The sequence below is a fragment of the Natator depressus genome, chromosome 3, assembly GCF_965152275.1.
Source record: "Natator depressus isolate rNatDep1 chromosome 3, rNatDep2.hap1, whole genome shotgun sequence".
Classification (NCBI taxonomy): Eukaryota; Metazoa; Chordata; order Testudines; family Cheloniidae; genus Natator; species Natator depressus.
In genome coordinates, this window is record NC_134236.1 from 185143051 (window position 1) to 185161882 (window position 18832).

At 43.5% G+C, this 18832-nt stretch overlaps 1 protein-coding gene across 10 annotated transcripts in view; it reads right to left on the bottom strand.

Annotated features, from left to right (window-relative positions):
- CCDC88A (coiled-coil domain containing 88A) overlaps window positions 1–18832 on the bottom strand; it is a 363848-nt gene that overhangs the window by 235444 nt on the left and 109572 nt on the right. For all 10 annotated transcript variants that reach the window (XM_074949474.1, XM_074949473.1, XM_074949477.1 and 7 more), the window contains exons 4-6: window positions 16019–16088; window positions 5041–5099; window positions 57–140 (exon numbers count right to left, since the gene is read on the bottom strand). In XM_074949474.1, coding sequence (XP_074805575.1) covers window positions 57–140; window positions 5041–5099; window positions 16019–16088 — 213 coding nt within the window. The remainder of the gene's footprint in view (window positions 1–56; window positions 141–5040; window positions 5100–16018; window positions 16089–18832) is intronic.

The following is an 18832-nucleotide window of genomic DNA, read 5'->3' on the forward strand; positions in this document are numbered from 1 at the left end:
ATTCCAGCAAAAATAAAAATCACTTGGATATCAGGTAGTACAAAAGTAACAAATACCTCTTGAATGTGGGCAGCAACAGCTGCTCTTGTATCAAAATCTAAACCTTGGATTCTTTCAATGAATTCTTCTTTTTTCTGACACTAAAAGAAATACATTAACCACAATTATTTATCGTATCTCCTTAGTATATCCTGAGAGCTGAAAGCTGACGAAAAAATAATTATCAGCTGTCCAATCCCCTAACTGGCTAGTACAGATTAAATGTAATTATAGCAAAATATTGTAGTTTCTGCTTGACTTTTAATATTAGTGAACTGACACTATATTCACTTTGAAAAAAATTGATGAACGGGGGCTTCTTAAAATTAACTTATTTCTTGCTCAGATTCTATGATGATGTTTACTTCATAAATACCTTTTCTTAGTACTCAAACAGCCAATCTCCCTGAACTGTTTTTTACACTATTCAATTGAAACCAGCTGTACAGTATACTCTACTTTTCTAATTAACTTTGACCCAATCAAAAATAGCGTATTTAGAAAAGTTTAGCATAGTTTAAAAAAAACCCACAACTTTCATGGATAAACTGGTCATTAATTTAATGAACTATCGTAGGTATGATCTTGGATCAAATTGGATAGTTACAAGCTAATCATGTTATAGGCCCTGATCCTGCAAAAAGACTTAAATACAATTTTAGCTTTACACAGACAAGAAGTTATGTTATTTTCAGATCAGGAGACATGGATCATGTGATGATGTTTTCTAATAATTTTATTTTCAGTAGGTCAGTGTAGATTTCATTTAATCTGATTGAGGGGGATCAGCAAAGTAGAAGAAAGATTTATATGCACATGAATAGTGCAACTAACCATATACACACAGATCAGCAGGCGCACAAGTCATTGCTGGATCGGTGCCACAGTGAGTAAATGTTACTCAACTGAGCCCTCTCAGACTAAATTCAAACTACACTAGCCTTTTGGTATAATAAGTATAAAATTTAGGGCTACCGATTAATCGCACTTAACTCGCACAATTAACATAAAACAATTAACCGCAGTTTTAATCGCATTGTTAAACAATAGAATCCCAATTGAAATGTATTAAATATTTTTGGACGTTCTTCTACATTTTCAAATATATTGACTTCAACTACAACACAGAATACAAAGTGTATAGTGCTCACTTTATATTATTTTTTATCACAGATATTTGCACTATAAAAATGATAAACAAAACAGATAGTATTTTTCAGTTCACCTCATACAAGTACTGTGCTGCAATCTCTTTATCATGAAAGTATAACTTACAAATGTAGACATTTTTTGTTACATAACTGCACTCAAAAACACCACAGTGTAAAAATTTAGAGCCTACAAGTCCACTCGGTCCTACTTCTTGTTCAGCCAACCGTTAAGACAAACAAGTTTCTTTACATTTACGGGAGATAATGCTGCCTGCTTCTTATTTACACTGTCACCTGAAACTGAGAACAGGGGTTCGCATGGCAATTGCAAGGTAATTACATGCCAGATACTAAAGATTCGTATGTCCCTTCATGCTTCAGCCACCATTCCAGAGGACATGCTTCCATGCTGATGATGCTTGTTAAAAAAAATAACGTGTTAATTAAACCAAGACTGAATTCCTTTGGAGAGAATTGTATGCCTCCTACTCTGTTTTACCCACATTCTGTCATATATTTCATGTTACGTTTCATCCCAACACCCAGCACTCGACCCAAGATTTAAGAATCTGAACTGCCTTCCAAAATCTGAAAGGGACGAGGTGTGGAGCATGCTTTCAGAAGTCTTAAAAGAGCAACAATACGACACAGAAACTACAGAACCCGAACCACCAAAAAAGAAAATCAATCTTCTGCTGGTGGCATCTGACTCAGATGATGAAAATTAACATGCATTGGTCTGCACTGTTTTGAATCGTTATCGAGCAGAACCTGTCATCAGCATGGACATTTGTCCTCTAGAATGCTGGATGAAGCATGACGGGACATATGAATCTTTAATATCTTGCAACGGCGGCGACGATAGTGCCATATGAATGCCTGTTTTCACTTTCAGGTGACACTGTAAACAAGAAGCAGGCAGCATTATTGCCAGCAAATGTAAACAAACTTGTTGGTCTGAGCGATTGGCTGAACAAGGAGAGGACTGAGTGGACTTGTAGGCTTTAAAGATGTATTTTTTTTAAGTTTTGAACGCAGGTATGTTTGTACATAATTCTACATTTGTAAGTTCATCTTTCAAGATAAAGAGATTGCACTACAGTACTTATAAAGGAGGAATTGAAAAATACTATTTCTTTTGTTTTTTTACAGTTCAAATATTTGTAATCAAAAATAATATATAGTGAGCACTGTACACTTTGTATTCTGTGTTGTAATTGAAATCAATATATTTGCAAATGTAGAAAACATTCAAAAATATTTAAATAAATGGTATTCTTATTGTTTCACACCATTAATTGCACCACTAATCACAATTAATTTTTTAATCGCTTGATATCCCTAATAAAATTGTATTACAGATCATCATCATATGATCCATGTCTTCTAATCTGAAAATGACTCTCTCAGCTTCACCTTGATACTTTATGATATCTGTACCAGATAATTAACTGATACTAATTTAGTTCAGCTTTACCTTTTCAGTTCATGCCAGACTTTCAAACCCTGGCGTTTATTTATGCAAGTACAAATAATTACAGTAACTCCTCACTTAAAGTCATCCCGGTTAGCATTGTTACATTGCTGATCAATTAGAAAACATGCTCATTTAAAGTTGTGCAATGTTCCCTTATAACGTTGTTTGGCAGCTGCCTGCTTTGTCCACTGCTTGCAAAAAGAGCAGCCAGTTGGAGCTAGCTGGTGGAGGCTTGGAAACAGGGTTGGCCGGCAGCCCCTCTAAGTTCCCTGTGCAGCAGCCACCCAGCAGGCTATCAATTGCCAGCAGTTCAGTTGTCCCTCCCCTAACTGCCGTGTGCTGCTCCTGCCCTCTGCCTTGGAGCTGCTCCAAAGAGCTTCCTGCTTGTGGGGGGGGGGGGACGGGGACGCGGAGGCTAATGTCAGAGTGTCCCCCTCCCCTCACTCCTGCTCCCCCATCTCCACAGGGGAGGGGACAGGAAAGGGCTCAGAATGGAGGGAGCTTGCTGGCAGCAGCTACTGTATCAACTTGCTGATCTACTTAAAAAGGCAGTGTACCTAGAGTGGGGTAAGCCTACTTAAAGCGGCAATGCACGTCTCTCTCTCACACACACACACTGTGTCTCTGTCTCTTTCTGCCATGCTGTCTCCCCTCCCTCCATTCCTGCTGCCTTGCTAATGTAGCCTCACACTCTACAACAATGTGTTAACCATTGAGGGCTCAGCCAAGTCCTAGTTCATCATTTAGCCGTTAGGCATTCCCTGGGAAATATCCCCCCCTCTGACTTCACCACTTCAGCCAAGCTTCACAATCATCATTTCTGTGTACAGTATTGTTTGTTTAAAACTTATACTGTGTGTGCATATGTATCTATATATATATAAAATATAGCTTTTTGTCAGGCGAAAAAAATTTCCCTGGAACCTAACCCCCCATTTATATTAATTCTTATGGAGAAACTGGATTCGCTTAACATCGTTTCGCCTAAAGTAGCATTTTTCAGCAACATAACTACAAAGTTAAGGGAGGAGTTACTGTATGAGCACAATTTAGAACGTGTAGCAAAGATAATTGACAATTTTAAGTTGCCAATCCTGATTAGTGGGTTACAATGCCAAAATGGAGGCCTGGTTAGAGCTACGGTGAAAAGGTGGGACTTATTTCATAGATACCAAAACAAACATCAAGTGACTGTTATCCTATGAAAATGTGTTATTCCATTACTATTATATCTTAAATATACAACAGAATTTCACCTACATCTTATTTTGCTCATTACATTACACTTTGCCAGTCACTGTCCTGTCATATCCACACCAGTTGGGTAAACCCAGACCTTGCCTGTAATTCTAATGTGCACATTAAAGGTCAGTTTTATTTCCATTATTTATTTAAGGCTACCACTCTGAATGCCTTATTCCCATTGGTGAACAATTACTCATGCAAATAATCCCATTGACGTCAATTAGATAAATTCATGGAGAATAGGTCTATCAATGGTCATTAGCCAGGATGGGAAGGGATGGCGTCCCTAGCCTCTGTTTGCCAGAAGCTGGGAATGATAATTACCTGTTCTGTTCATTCCCTCTGAAGCACCTGGCATTGGCGACTGTCGGAAGATTTGGTTTGACTCAGTATGCTCGTTCTTATGTTCTCATGAGATTAATTGTGTAAGTAAATATTTATCAATAGGATTAAAGGGTTCATAATTTGGCCCTAAGATTGATAAAGATACACACTTTCTAAGATTTGCAATAGAAACTTTGATTATAGGGAATGCATAAGGGAGTTCAGTTATTTAGTTTCAATTGAACTAAAATCAAGCACACAAATAGGCAGCCTAGATGCAAATATTTTCTTTTAAAAGAATATTTTATAACGCTTTTTCTTCAAAAGTAAAATAATTCTTTGATAGTTTGAACGACCCTCTTAAACAGATTTTATGAAAGGGGGAAATATAATTTACTTCTAACTTTAGAACACCAAGAAAACTAAATAAAACAAATTAACATTAATAAAACAACGAGAAATGCTAAAAATTAAGGTTGCTCAAACAATATTAACTCATTCATGTTGTTTGTGTGTCATATTAAGCATTCCAATTTTGCTTACTAAATGTAAACCTTAATACATTAAGACAAAGATACTTTGTTATTTATTTATACTATAAAATATACAGAATTTGCAATGTCACCACCTTAATATTGTTAAAGCAATCTTAAAACTGTTGGAATTTCCTGATTTGAGTTAATGCTGTATTAAAAAACAAATTGGGGGGATGAGGAGAGGAGAGGATATGTTTGCATCAGGAAACAACCATTAAAAATGTGTAATACAACAACAGCATGTAAAGAAATATATTTAAAAACTTACCTGAACTGCACAGCCAAGTAAGAGTAAAAGTAGTTTTTTAATTTCTTCAGTGCCTGGTTCTAAAATAAAATAAATTATTGTGGGTGCAAGTAACTGTTCAGATAGGGTTTCAAATCTGATCTTTCTTTATGAAAAGCTCTTTTACTAAATTGCATATTTTATTTATCACCATTATCTTTATACAATTGAGCATTTTGGCTTAGTTCAGAATAGTAACAAAGATGATGAGGGAATGTATCTCAAAGCTTTCAGCTCCTTGTTCCTTTGTCTTTTAAGATAGTAACTTTCAGCACACACACACACTTGATTACTCACAAGTAGTTTCAAAAATAAGAGGAGGTTACTTACTGTAACTGGAGATCCTTTGAGATGTATGATCCCTATTTGAATCATAGAATATCAAGGTTGGAAGGGACCTCAAGAGGTCATCTAGTCCAACCCCCTGCTCAAAGCAGGACCAATCCCCAATTTTTGCCCCACATCCCTAAATGGCCCCCTCAAGGATTGAACTCGCACCCCTGGGTTTAGCAGGCCAACGCTCAAACCACTGAGCTATCCCTCCCCCGACTCCAGACATGACTGCGAATGCACACCACGTGCCAGAGCTGTTTGTAGTAGTGTCTGTTGATCCACACATGCACAGGCCATGCGGTGTGTCCGAGGCTTTAAGAGGCTGTGCAGGTCTACACCACTACAGGTCCCTCTTACCAGCATGCAATGGATCCCGCAGCAGAGGGGATTGAAGGCGGGTATTGGAATCCAAGTAGGGACGGACCACACATCTTGAAGAAACTTCAATTACAATAAGTAATCTCCTCTTCTTCTTCGAGTGATGGTCCCTATATGGATTCCAGATGTGAGTGAGCAGCAAGCAGTGTTCAGCCTGGAGATGGGTGGAACGACTCACAAGAAGTTACGGTCTGTAGGATGGCACAGCCGACCGCTGCATCCACCACCGCTGCTGCAGCAATGGCATAGCGAGTGGTAAAGGTGTGGACAGAGGCCCACGTGTCCGCCTTACAAATGTCCTCCCATGGCATGTCCACGAAGAAGGCAGACGTGGCAGCACACGCCTGTGTGGAGTGGGCCATTGACTCCCGGAGGCAGAGGAACGTGAGAGAGGGTATTCCTCAATGCAATGGGAGATCCATTAAGAGGGGCACTGGGAGAAGAGGGCATGGCCCCGGCAGTGTTCTGTGATGGCAAGGAAGAGCCTGGGTGAGACGTGGGTCCACTGGAGATAAAAGGTCAGTGCCCGGCAGACATTGAGAGAATGCAGCGTTTTCCCTTTGGGGGAGATGTGCAGTTTGGGGTAGAAGATCGGAAGGTGGATGCACTGGCTGAGGTAGAATGGAGAGGCCACCTTGGGGAGAAATTTGGGGTGCAGGCACAGGGAGACTTTGTCTTTGTGGAAGACAGTAAAGGGTGGGTCGGCCATCATGGCCGCTAGCTCGCTCACCTGTCTTGCCGAGGTGATGGCCACCAAGAAGATCATCTTCACAGAGAGGTGGGCGAGAGAGCAAGTTGCGAGAGGTTCGAAGGCAGCTTAGTGAGGGCAGAGAGGACGAGATTCAGGTCCAAAGAATGGGTAGGATTCCACACTGACAGGAAGGCATTGAGTAGGCTATGCAGGAAGAGGGTGGTGGTCAGGTGAGTGAAGACCAAGGAGCTATCCACGGGGAGGAGGAAGGCACTCAGCATCGCCAGGTGGACGCAGATGGAAGAGGTGGCAAGGCCTGAGAAGGTACTCCAGGAGGATGGGAATGGAGATGGAGTCCAGAGGGTAGTGATGGCGGTGCACCCAGGTGGTGAAGTGTCGCAATTTTGCTTGGTAGACTGCTGTCTGCTGTGTGTGAGGATGTTGTGCATGGGTATCGAATGTGCATTGGTATGGAACATGCTCTGCCTACACATGAACCCCATCCAAATACCAACACATAAGGGGGAGCAGCTTTCGGTTGGAGTGCCACAGGCAACCTTACACCTGTGTGAAGATATTGAGGAGGAGGGGAAGGCAGACCAGGGTGCGAGCACAGAGGTGGAGGACATCAGTGAAACAATACTGGCAAGGCCAGGAGGGGGCTACCTGAATGACCATCATGCAGTCCTGCCACACCTCGCTCAGGACTTGCGGGAGCAGGGGAATGGGCGGAAAGGCATAGCATAGTTTGGTGGTTCAGTGCAAGAGAAGGACGTCGCCCTGTGATCCTGGCCCGAGGGTTCCTCTGGAACAGAAGAGGGGAAGTTTCTGGTTCGCAGCAGTCACGAAGAGGTGATATGCATAGAAGGACCTGCTGAGTGTGTCCACCAGGGAGTTGCTGGTGCCCAGGAGATGCATGCATGGAGGGTGAACCCATGCCTGAGGCACCAGTTCTAGAGGAGAATGGCCTCTACACAGAGGGAGAAGGACCAGGCACTGCCTTGCTTGTTGATATACATAACTGCTGTCATGTTGTCAGACAGCAGCTGAATGTGCCGGGATCTGATGAGGGACAGGAACACCCAACAGGAAAGGCGGATGGCCCGCAATTCCAGAATGTTGATGTACATCCACACCTCTTGCGGAATCCAGTGGCCCTGTGCCATATGGCCCTCCAAATGAGCGTCTCCCCAAGCAAGGGAGGCATCCGTGGTAAGAGTGGTGTGAGCAGTGGGAGGAACAAACAGAGCGCTGACCAAGATTTTGGACGGGTTGGTGCACCATGTGTGGGAAGCCAGGATGGAGGAACTGGGTGGGAAGCAGGACCAGTTTGTTCAGAAGGTCCAACTGCAGCATGCAGATTGACTGGAGCCAGAGTTGTAGGCAGTGGAGATGCAGGCCGCCATGCAGCCCAGGAGGGAAAGGCACTGGTAGATAGTGCATATGCAGTTTGCGGCGTAGCTGCGTGATGAAAAAGGTAAGGATAGCAAAACAGTCCGTTGGGAGGAAGACTCGGCCCACGAGAAAATACAGACATGCCCTGATAAACGTGAACATACAGGTAGGGACGAGAACTGACTTGTCCTCGCCGATACAGATGCCCAGGCCAGCAAGGAGAGCCCAGAGGGTCTGGATAGTGGAGAGGAGATAGGTGCACGACGGCACAACAAGGAGCCACTCATCCAGGAAACACGGAGTGGCCAAAACAACTCATGTGGGCTGCAGTGACAGCAAAGACCTTTGCAAACACTTGGGGAGCAGTGGTGATACCAAAGGGAAGGACCCAAAACTGGTAATGAGAATGTCCCACCACGAAACGGAGGAACTTCTGATGAGCTAGGTGGATGTCAACATGGAAACAGGCATCCTTCATATCAAGAGCCGTGAACCAGGCTCGAAGGGGAAGGGATGGGCGAATGAGAGGGAGCGTGACCATGTTCAGCAACTGAAGGTCCAGAAGCACGCGACGGCCATCCCCATTCTTCAGCATAAGGAAATAGGGGGAATAGAACCCACGGTCACAGTAATGACGAGGAACTCATTCTATGGTGTCCTTCCGGAGGAGGCTGTGGTGGGAAGGATTCCCATGGCCACCAAGGGGTGGACGACGAGGGAAAATGAGAGGAACTCTATCAAGTACCCCGGTGGATGATGTCCAGAACCCATCAATAATCTTGCCCAAATTTTGGGTGAGCCAGGCAAGACGGCCCACAAAAACGATCTGGGTCACTGTGGGAGAGATAGGAGGAGGTTCGCAGGTCTCAAGGGAAGAGTCAAAATGGCTATTTGGACAGATGGTGTGAGGGAGCCGAGGCAGCAGAAGTGCCAGCGGCGAAATTAGTCAACAGTGTGCCCTTGTTGCCAAGAAGGCTAATGGCATTTGGGGCTGTATAAGAAGGAGCATTGCCAGCAGATCAAGGGACGTGATCATTCCCCTCTATTCAGCATTGGTGAGGCCTCATCTGGAGTACTGTGTCCAGTTTGGAGTCCCACACTACAAGGGGGATGTGGAAAAATTGGAAAACGTCCAGCGGAGGGCAACAAAAACGATTAGGGGACTGGAGCATATGACTTATGAGGAGAAGCTGAGGGAACTGGGATTATTTAGTCTGCAGAAGAGAAGAATGAGGGGGGATTTGATAGCTGCTTTCAACTACCTGAAAGAGGGTTCCCAAGAGGATGGATCTAGACTGTTCTCAGTGGTAGCTGATGACAGAACAAGGAGTAATGGTCTCAAATTGCAATGGGGGAGGTTTAGGTTGGATATTAGGAAAAACTTTTTCACTAGGAGGGTGGTGAAGCACTGGAATGGGTTACCTAGGGAGGTGGTGGAATCTCCTTCCTTAGATGTTTTAAGGTCAGGCTTGACAAAGCCCTGGCTGGGATGATTTAGTTGGGGATTGGTCCTGCTTTGAGCAGGGGATTGGACTAGATGACCTCCTGAGGTCCCTTCCAACCCTGACAGTCTATGATTCACTGTAATAGCAGTGTCACTGGATGCGTGGATGACAGTAAGACGGCTCCTGGAGACATTGAAAGTAGGGCTGGTAGGTGGCACGGAAAGGGTCTTTGTTGCCTGCAGGTCGTGGTTGGGGTGTAAATACCAAGCAACCACAAAGTGGCACGGGAATCCTTGAAAGAGTGGAGGAATTTGTCTGTCTTGTCGCTAAAGAGTTTTTGGTTGTCAAAGGGGAGGTCCTCAGTGGTCTGGATCTCCTTAGGGAAGCTGGAGAATTGGAGCTAGGAATCCTGGTGGAGCATGACACCGGTCACTAGAGTGTGGGACGCAGTGTCAGCGGCTTCAACTGCAGCTTAGAGAGCCACCTTGGCAACCAGCTTGCCCTCATTCAGCAGCATCTGGAAATCTTGCTGTTTCTCCACCAGGAGGAAAGCCTGGAGCTCTACCAGCTTCAGGTAGGAAAGGAAATTGTATTTTGCCAAAAAGGCCTAGTAAGTGGCAATACAGAACTGGAGGCCCACAGAGGAATAAACTTTGCACCCCAGAAGGTCCAATTTCTTCGCCACCCTGCTCCTCCTCTTTCCCCTGAAAGCCTGTTCCCAGCCAAGCCAGAAGCCGGCGCGGGACCGGGGAGCTCAGGCTCCTCCAGCTGCCTGGGGTAGGTGGGCCCGAGAGTAACCCCTGACCCATGTCTCCGCCCAGGACAGGTGGAGGGCTCCACACAGCTGCCAGTGCATCTCTTATGCCAACCCAGCTCCAGCGGGGAGGGCGAGGCTTTGAAGCCAGGCTATGGTAAGAGTGGCCCAGGCAGCTGTGGGGAGACACAGACCTACCACCTGCCCTGGGTGGGGGGTCCAGGGTGAGGGGACACGGTCTGGGGGCTGCTCTCAGGTCCCCCCACTCCACGGCTCCCCACAGCTGCCTGGGCTCCGGCTGCCAGCCTGGCCAGGAGGCGGGGCCTTGGGGGGGAAGAGGTGGGGCAGGGGTGGGGCCCATGGCAAAAAGTGGATGGATCAGGCCTGTCCACTTTCAAAAAAGTGGGAGGGCCTTGCTCCGCCCCCTTTTCCGGTGCCCCTGGCGGGGAGGTGGCCTTGAAGTGTTGCTGGCGGGAGCATTCAGTCACGGCATGGATCACAAGTGAATTGGGTGGTGTAAACAGGAAGTCTGTACCCTTAAATCAGATGAAGTAGCGGCATTCAGTGCACTTCGTAGTAGGGACACAGGAGGCTGGGGTGCGCCAGACCACTTGGGCCAGTTGGAGGATGGCCACGTGGATAGGGAGGACAATACGGGAGGGTCCCAGCAGTTGCAGAACATCCAGGAAAAGGTTTTGCAAGTCCTGGACCTCCTCCACCAGGAGGTTGAGAGCCACAACCACTCACCAAAGCAGGTCATGGTATTGGCTATGGTCGACTGGAGGGTAGAGGGAAGGAGAAATAAGCGCATCGTATGGGGACAATGAGGCCCCAATGGGAACCGTCAGTGCCAGTGGAATGGGAACCTCCTACAGTTCTTCATAAATGGAGGAGGGTGCAGTATGGTGGCAGCGGCAGCACCCCGCAGTCCTGGTAAGGGTCACAAACAGGCCAATCGGGTCAAGTGTATGTGTCGCTGGGCATCAGTGGCCCTTGGGGATAGCAAAACCACATGTTGGAAGAAGGTCAGTATGTGGGCAGACAGGGTGGCTGTTGCCGAGGATCCAGGCTGTAGGAGCGAGCAGGTGAGAATGAGGAGTCTGGCTCGGAAACCCACTCAGACTCTGAGGAGAAGCGGGGCTGTTGGTACTGGCTATGCTGTTCGTGCGAAGCGAGACAGTGCAGGGCACTGCTCAGGGAAGAGTAGGAGAGGTTCATTTGCCAGAGATTGAAGCCTCAAGGCATCCATGGAACCAGGGGGAGCCAGCATATGTAAATGCAACTCCTGGGTTCCCTGTCAGACTAGTAAGGCCCATAAGAGTAGAGTGAGGTGAAAAAGTGAAAGATACCTCCCTGCTGTGTTCAGAAGGGGAAGAAAAAAATGTGCACTTTTCCACTACTTACACTGGTGGCACAGACAGACACTTGGATCTATTCCTGGCTGCTGTCCTCAATCCTCAAATTGTCCAGACAAGAGCAACATATGCACTGCCACCCTATTTACATTTGCTACTTGTAAGCATTCTAGCCAAAGTTTTCAAATTTGTGTGTCTAAATCTAGGCACCTTAAGTGTCTATTTACACACTTAAATAAGTGACCTCATTTTGAAATGTGCTAATCAAGCATATTTCACACTACAGTAAATTAAAACTGTGGGTTTACAGACCCACACCTCTGAAAATTAGACCACTTATTTAGGTACCCAAGTTTGATATTTATTGTATGTTCAAAAGGTCAACATAAGTCAATTCAATTACAAAAATCGCAAAAACAACAACTAGGATCTCCCATAAATTAAAAATATGTATTTTACTGAGGGAGCATTATTTCAGTTAAAAATTGCAGTTGGCAGGATCATGCCTCATTCCTGTGGAGTGAATTGAGACTGTCCCATGGCTTTTATATTTAATAATCCCGCCAGGATGACAGTCAATCTGCAAATAATCATACGACAATCCCATTCTATTACATTTTCCCCTTCTATATTAAGACAACATTTTCATGGGTATATTGGGATGCCTTAGCTTTCATACTTTTGTATTTTGAAATGCTAAGCTGTCATGTGCAAATATGTCTCCCTACAATATGTTTAATATAAATGCTGGCTATTATTCCCTTACCCATAACTTTCAGGGAGAGATTTCAGATTTTCCCTAAAATACCTCACCGAGTGCACGTAATTTTCAATGGATCCAACTCAAGACAGGATTTTAGTGTTCCACCATTAGAAATATGCCATTATATTAAGGAAGTAACAGAGGAACACAATAGTGCCATGCTGGATCATGCCAGTGGTCCATCTAGTCTAATATCCTATCTTCCAACAGCAGTCTGTACTAGATGCTTCAAAGAAAGGTGTATGAAACCCTTGAATACACAGTTATTGAAGAACCTGTCCCCCAGGGAAAGTTTCCTCTTAAAACCTAAAAGTTAGGGACTGGTATGGCCTGAAGCATAAGGGTTAATACTCTTTCCAAAACTCTTATTTAATCTTTGAATCCAAATAAGCACCCAGTTCTTTTTTGACATCTGATAAATTCCTAGCATCAATGATGGAGGCAATAAGTTACACAGGCAGTGTGCATTAGGTGAAAAAATATCAAATTATCAATTCTGATTTTGTCACTTTCAAATTTCATTGAATGTCCCCTTGTTCTTTCATTATGAAATAGGATGAACAGAAGACCCTGATTTACCTTTTCTATATCATCCATTATTTTATATATTTTTATAATGTTCATCTTATTCCTTTCCTCTCAATCTTTTCAATCACTGTTCATGAGAATTTTTCCATACCTCTTATTCTCACTGCCTGGCTCTGAAGCACCTCTATTTCTGCTATATAATTTTTGAGAACTGAACACCGGACTCCAAGTGAGGGCATACCACTGATTTATATTATGGCATTGTAATTTTTTCCAAATGATTTTCCAGCCTAACATCGTTTTTGCTTTTTTTTTTTTTTAAATCACTGCTGCAGATAGAGCAGAGCTCTTCATGGAGTTTTCCCAGTGATGGCCAGGCCTTTTACCTGAGCTGATAGTTAAATTAGGACCACGTAAGGTATATGAGTAGCTCAAATTACTCATTGTAATGTACATTTCACACTGTATCTGTGAACACTGAATTTCATCTCCCATCACGTTGCCCTTACACTTAACCTAATTAGGTGTGTCTGAAGTTCCTCTCAGTTTTCTCCCATCTTGAGCAAAAAGAAAAGGAGGACTTGTGGCACCTTAGAGACTAACAAATTTATTTGAGCATAAGCTTTCGTGAGCTACAGCACAGTTCATCGGATGCATTCAGTGGAAAATACAGTGGGGAGATTCATATACACAGAGAACATTAAACAATGGGTGCTACCATACACACTGTAACCAGAGTGATCAGGTAAGGTGAGCTATTACCAGCAGGAGAGCGAGAGGGGGGACCTTTTGTAGTAATTATCAACGTGGGCCATTTCCAGCAGTTGACAAGAATGTATGAGGAACAGTGGGGGGGGGGGGGAAATAAACATGGGAAAATAGTTTTACTTTGTGTAATGACACATCCACTCCCAGTCTTTATTCAAGCCTAAGTTAATTGTGTCCAGTTTGCAAATTAATTCCAATTCAGCAGTCTTTCATTAGAGTCTGTTTTTGAAGTTTTTTTGTTGAAGAATTGCCACTTTTAGGTCTGTAATCGAGTGACCAAAGAGATTGAAGTGTTCTCTGACTGGGTTTTGAATGTTATAATTCTTGACGTCTGATTTGTGTCCGTTTATTGTTTTACGTAGAGACTGTCCAGTTTGGCCAATGTACATGTCAGAGGGGCATTGCTGTCACATGATGGCATATATCACATTAGTAGATATGCAGGTGAACAAGCCTCTGATAGTGTGGCTGATGTGATTAGGCCCTATGATGGTGTCCCCGGAATAGATATGTGGACACAGTTGGCAAAGGGCTTTGTTGCAAGGATAAGTTCCTGGGTTAGTGGCTCTGTTGTGTGGTTGCTGGTGAGTATTCGCTTCAGGTTGGGGGGCTGTCTGTAAGCAAGGACTGGCCTGTCTCCCAAGATCTGTGAGAGTGATGGGTCATCCTTCAGGATAGGTTGTAGATCCTTGATGATGTGTTGGAGAGGTTTTAGTTGGGGGCTGAAGGTGATGGCTAGTGGCATTGTTATTTTCTTTGTTGGGTCTGTCCTGTAGTAGGTAACTTCTGGGTACTCTTCTGGCTCTGTCAATCTGTTTCTTCACTTCAGCAGGTGGGTACTGTAGTTGTAAGAATGCTTGATAGAGATCTTGTAGGTGTTTGTCTCTTTCTGAGGGGTTGAAGCAAATGCGGTTGTATCGTAGAGCTTGGCCGTAGACAATGGATCGTGTGGTGTTCCTCAGACGTTCTTGTCAACTGCTGGAAATGGCCCACCTTACTTATCACTACAAAAGGTCCCCCCCCCCCGCTCTTCTGCTGGTAATAGCTCACCTTAAGTGATCACTCTCATTACAGTGTGTACGGTAACACCCATTGTTTCATGTTCTCTGTGTATATAAATCTCCCCACTGTATTTTCCACTGAATGCATCCGATGAAGTGAGCTGTAGCTCACAAAAGCTTATGCTCCAATAAATTGGTTAGTCTCTAAGGTGCCACAAGTCCTCCTAAATAATTTTGTCTCATCTTCAAATTTTGCTACCTCACCGCTCATCCCTTTTCCAGATACTAAATATATTAAAGTACAATGAACCTGGTATTTAACCTTGTGATACCATACTGTTAGCCTTTTCCTATTACAAATATTAACCATTTACTCCTATCTTTGTTTTCTCTCTCTTAATCAGTTTTTGATACATGACAGTACCTGGCCTCTCACATCTGATTTTACTAACATTTTTAAAAAATGAAGGACTCAGTCAAACAAGACAGAAGCAGGTGTTAAATGATCACAGGCAATAAAAGAAAAAACTAATACAAAGAGATGAGGTCTCTGAAGCAGGTAAAAGCAAATCCATGGAAAGTTTTGAACTATAACATGCAATAACTGAACAGTCTGTGGTGTTTGAGAATGGCAGGAACATGTTCAGACTTCTTACTACACATGAGAAATGAGGCAGAAGTATTCTATTTATACTAAAACCTAGGGAGCTGAGACCCAGGCTGTATGTGCACACAGCTCCCAGAAGTGAGCCTCCCAGCTGGGTCGACAGATGTGTGCTAACGGGCTTGCGCCAGCGCTCTAAAAATAGCTGCATAGACAACAGTTTGAAATTGCAGCTGGAACTCGGGTTCTGAAATCCGCCCCACCCCTTGGCTTCAGAGCCTAAGCTACAACTTCAAAGCACTATCTATACAGCAATTTTCAGAATGTTAGTGCAAGCCCCTCTACCTCAAGTCTGTCAGCCATGGCTGAGAGACTTGCTTCCATGGGCTATGTGGACATACCCTGAGTGTCCTAGGAGAAGATAGCAGCAACAGTCAAGATTAGAAAAGATAAAGTCACAAATGAGTGGAGGCACAGTACCCAGGAAAATGGGATATGTTACAGACATGGCTATTGAGACAGATTTAAAGATATGGGAGGCGAAAGGAAAGCTCAGGGTCAAGGATAATGTCAAGATTCAAAATAGTGGATTTGACAAGAGAGATAACAGATAGGTAGTTTTGTTTGAGATGGTTTCTCTTGCCCAAGAGAAATAATTCCTCCTGTCATGCACTGAAGCATGGCATAGAAAAAATTAAAAAGACAGTTATCGTTTAATATAAATCCCAATGGGAGCATCTCTACCTCAAGGTTTTATTTGTTTAATATTTTGTGGTTTTTATTGTTGACCTTCAGATCTGAGCAGAAGCAATGAAATTCATCATTCTGTAGTCAAGTGTTTGCTAAAATTTTCATCTAGCCCTCTGGCGTGGCTCATTCCTACCTGAGCTACTTTTTCAATGAGCTAACTACAAATTTAAAAAAAATAAAATAAAAAACACTTACCAGAAAAAGGATTTTTGCCAATTATTAAGACATTTGGCAAAGACATCATGATCAACTGCTGCAAAGTCTCCTGTGGAAATTGATAAAATTAATATTTTTAATTCATGTGTATTGAACCAAGTCAAACATCAAACGCTAATCACACTTAAATTGAAGTTAGTGAAATAGGAGTAGCTTCTAAATAATATATATCTTAATTCAAACTCATTCACACATATTCTAGATTTAACTATTTGGGCTTTGTAAAAACCTTAAAGCTTTGCATCAGTTCTACAAAAGCTTTGTTCTCTTTCTGTTGGCTGCAGAACTCTTATAACTGGGCACTGAAGTGTAGTGAAGTCCCAGTATAGTGAAATCCCCTAGTGGCACAGAGCCAGCCTACAGATCCTGAATCAAAGGAAGAATGCAGCAAAAAAAAAAAAAAAAAAAAAGCCTTTTAAATTAGTTGATGTTTACAGTCCTATTAATAGACAATTGATAAATGTATTTATTTACTTTATACTTTATTTAAGAAAATGAAAATTACAAATATTGGTCATTCCACTTTCTACTAGCTGTTGTTTTGCTTATATGTTTTAACAGAGAGTTATGCAGGTATTAAGTAAATCTAAAACAAAATACACAGGTATTCTTAAAATGCTTAAAACTGTAAGTGAAGCAAACTACCATGAAAGATCCACTTTCCTTTATTTCCAAGTACATACTTTTGGAGGCTTACCTGGACTTGGATTTGTGACAATTAATGTTATTAACCGCCACCCATCTGTGTAGCTGCACTGGTATGATTCTGAGTGCAGAGAGGCAAAGTCACTATTTGCACGAGGAGATTTTAGCCAGGGGTAGACAGTCTACACTAGGGAGCGCTTCAGCAAAACTACAGTGACAGTTGTTCACTGAATGCTGTAATCAAGGCAAATCCCCAGTCTAAACAGAACCTAATTCTTTTGAGGCACAGTGGTTTACTTTCAGTGCCCAGATGTTTATACCACAGCAGACGCCACCCCATGTGAAGCTTTGAAGTAACATTTTTGTATTTCTCATTATGGCACAGATTCAGCAACATGTACAATACCAATACCCAACACAAAATATAATACAACATACACACAATATACAATACACTCTAGCGCAGTGGTTCTCAAACTTTTTTTTTCCACGGACCATTTGAAAATTGCTGAGGGTCTTGACGAACCACTTAATGATCTTTCCAAATGTTGTTTGTACTGTTAGCTAACTATTATAAAGCACTTTGGATAAAAGCATATATAAAAATAACTTAATAATTAATGTTTTTTTGTTCTACAAATAAAAGCACATACCTTATATTTTAATATCAGTAGTCTTACCTTTCTAATGTGATGGATGTGCCCTTTCTCTCCCGCCGCAGAAGCCCCCGAGCTGGGGCTGGGAAGGAGAGGGGGTCTCTCCCTCTCTCCCGCACCGCAGCAGCCCCTGAGCTGGGTTTGGGAAGGAGGGAGGTCTCCCCCCAGCCACAGAGCTGAGGCTGGGAAGGAGGGCCGTCTCTCCCGGGCAGCCGCAGCCCTGGAGCTGTGGAAAGTCGCCTCTTTCTCCGGCTGCCACAGCCCTGCACATCCCAAATTTTCCCCACCCTCTCTTCTGACCCCACTGCCCCCCTCCGACCTACCCCCTATTCCCCCCAAGGCTGCCACCTCACCTTACATGTGCGTCTTCTCCAGGGTCCAGGCACCTAATTAGTGGAGCCATGCCTGCGTGGCTCCACTAATTAGGTGGGTGGCCCTTCATTATCTTGTGTGCAGCCGCCCAGGCATGCACCTTAGAGGGAACTATCCACAGACCACCTGAATGGAGCTCGCGAACCACAGTTTGAGAACCTGTGCTCTGGTGATTAACTGCATGTAAGAGAGCAAATTTAAGAATCAAAATCAGAAATGCTAATTCACTTGATGCAGCAAGTCTAAAAATGATGTTTCTGAGGATGGGACTTGTTTTACAGGTAAGTACTGTAGGAGACTTTCACAACTGAAAGTAGGATTTCTTGCAAGTATTCTTAGCTATAGCTAAACACTAATGGGTAACACAGCTTTCAACACATGGTATAGGGATGAGCAAATGTATAGCTCAACTGGTTAAGATTAGAGTAAAACTAATTAGACGTGTTGCATATGCCTTAAGTGAGTTATACTGTAGACAGCAGAGAAAGCAAGGTGTAAACCTCTTCAGTTCCCTCAGTAAAGGACCAACCACTTGATGCAAAGTTCCCACTGATAGTAACAGCTGTTTAAGCTTTTAAAGACCCTGAACAACATGGCCCAGTAAATTTTACAGAAAATATTTAGGTGGTAGTTTTGACCTATTTAAATGTCAAAGATTTCTGATGAATAATCATAGAATATCAGGTTGGAAGGGACCTCTGGAGGTCATCTAGTCCAACCCCCTGCTTAAAGAAGGACCAATCCCCAACTAAATCATCCCAGACAGGGCTTTGTCAAGCCTGACCTTAAAAACTTCTAAGGAAGGAGATTCCACCACCTCCCTTGGTAACGCATTCCAGTGTTTCACCACCCTCCTAGTGAAAAAGTTTTTCCCAATATCCAACATAAATCTCCCCCACTGCAACTTGAGACCATTACTCCTTGTTCTGTCATCTGCTACCACTGAGAACAGTCTAGAGCCATCCTCTTTGGAACCCCCTTTCAGGTAGTTGAAAGCAGCTATCAAATCCCCCCTCTTTCTTCTCTTCCGCAGACTAAACATCCCCAGTTACCGCAGCCTCTCCTCATAACTCATGTGTTCCAGTTCCCTAATCATTTTTGTTGCCCTCCACTGGACTCT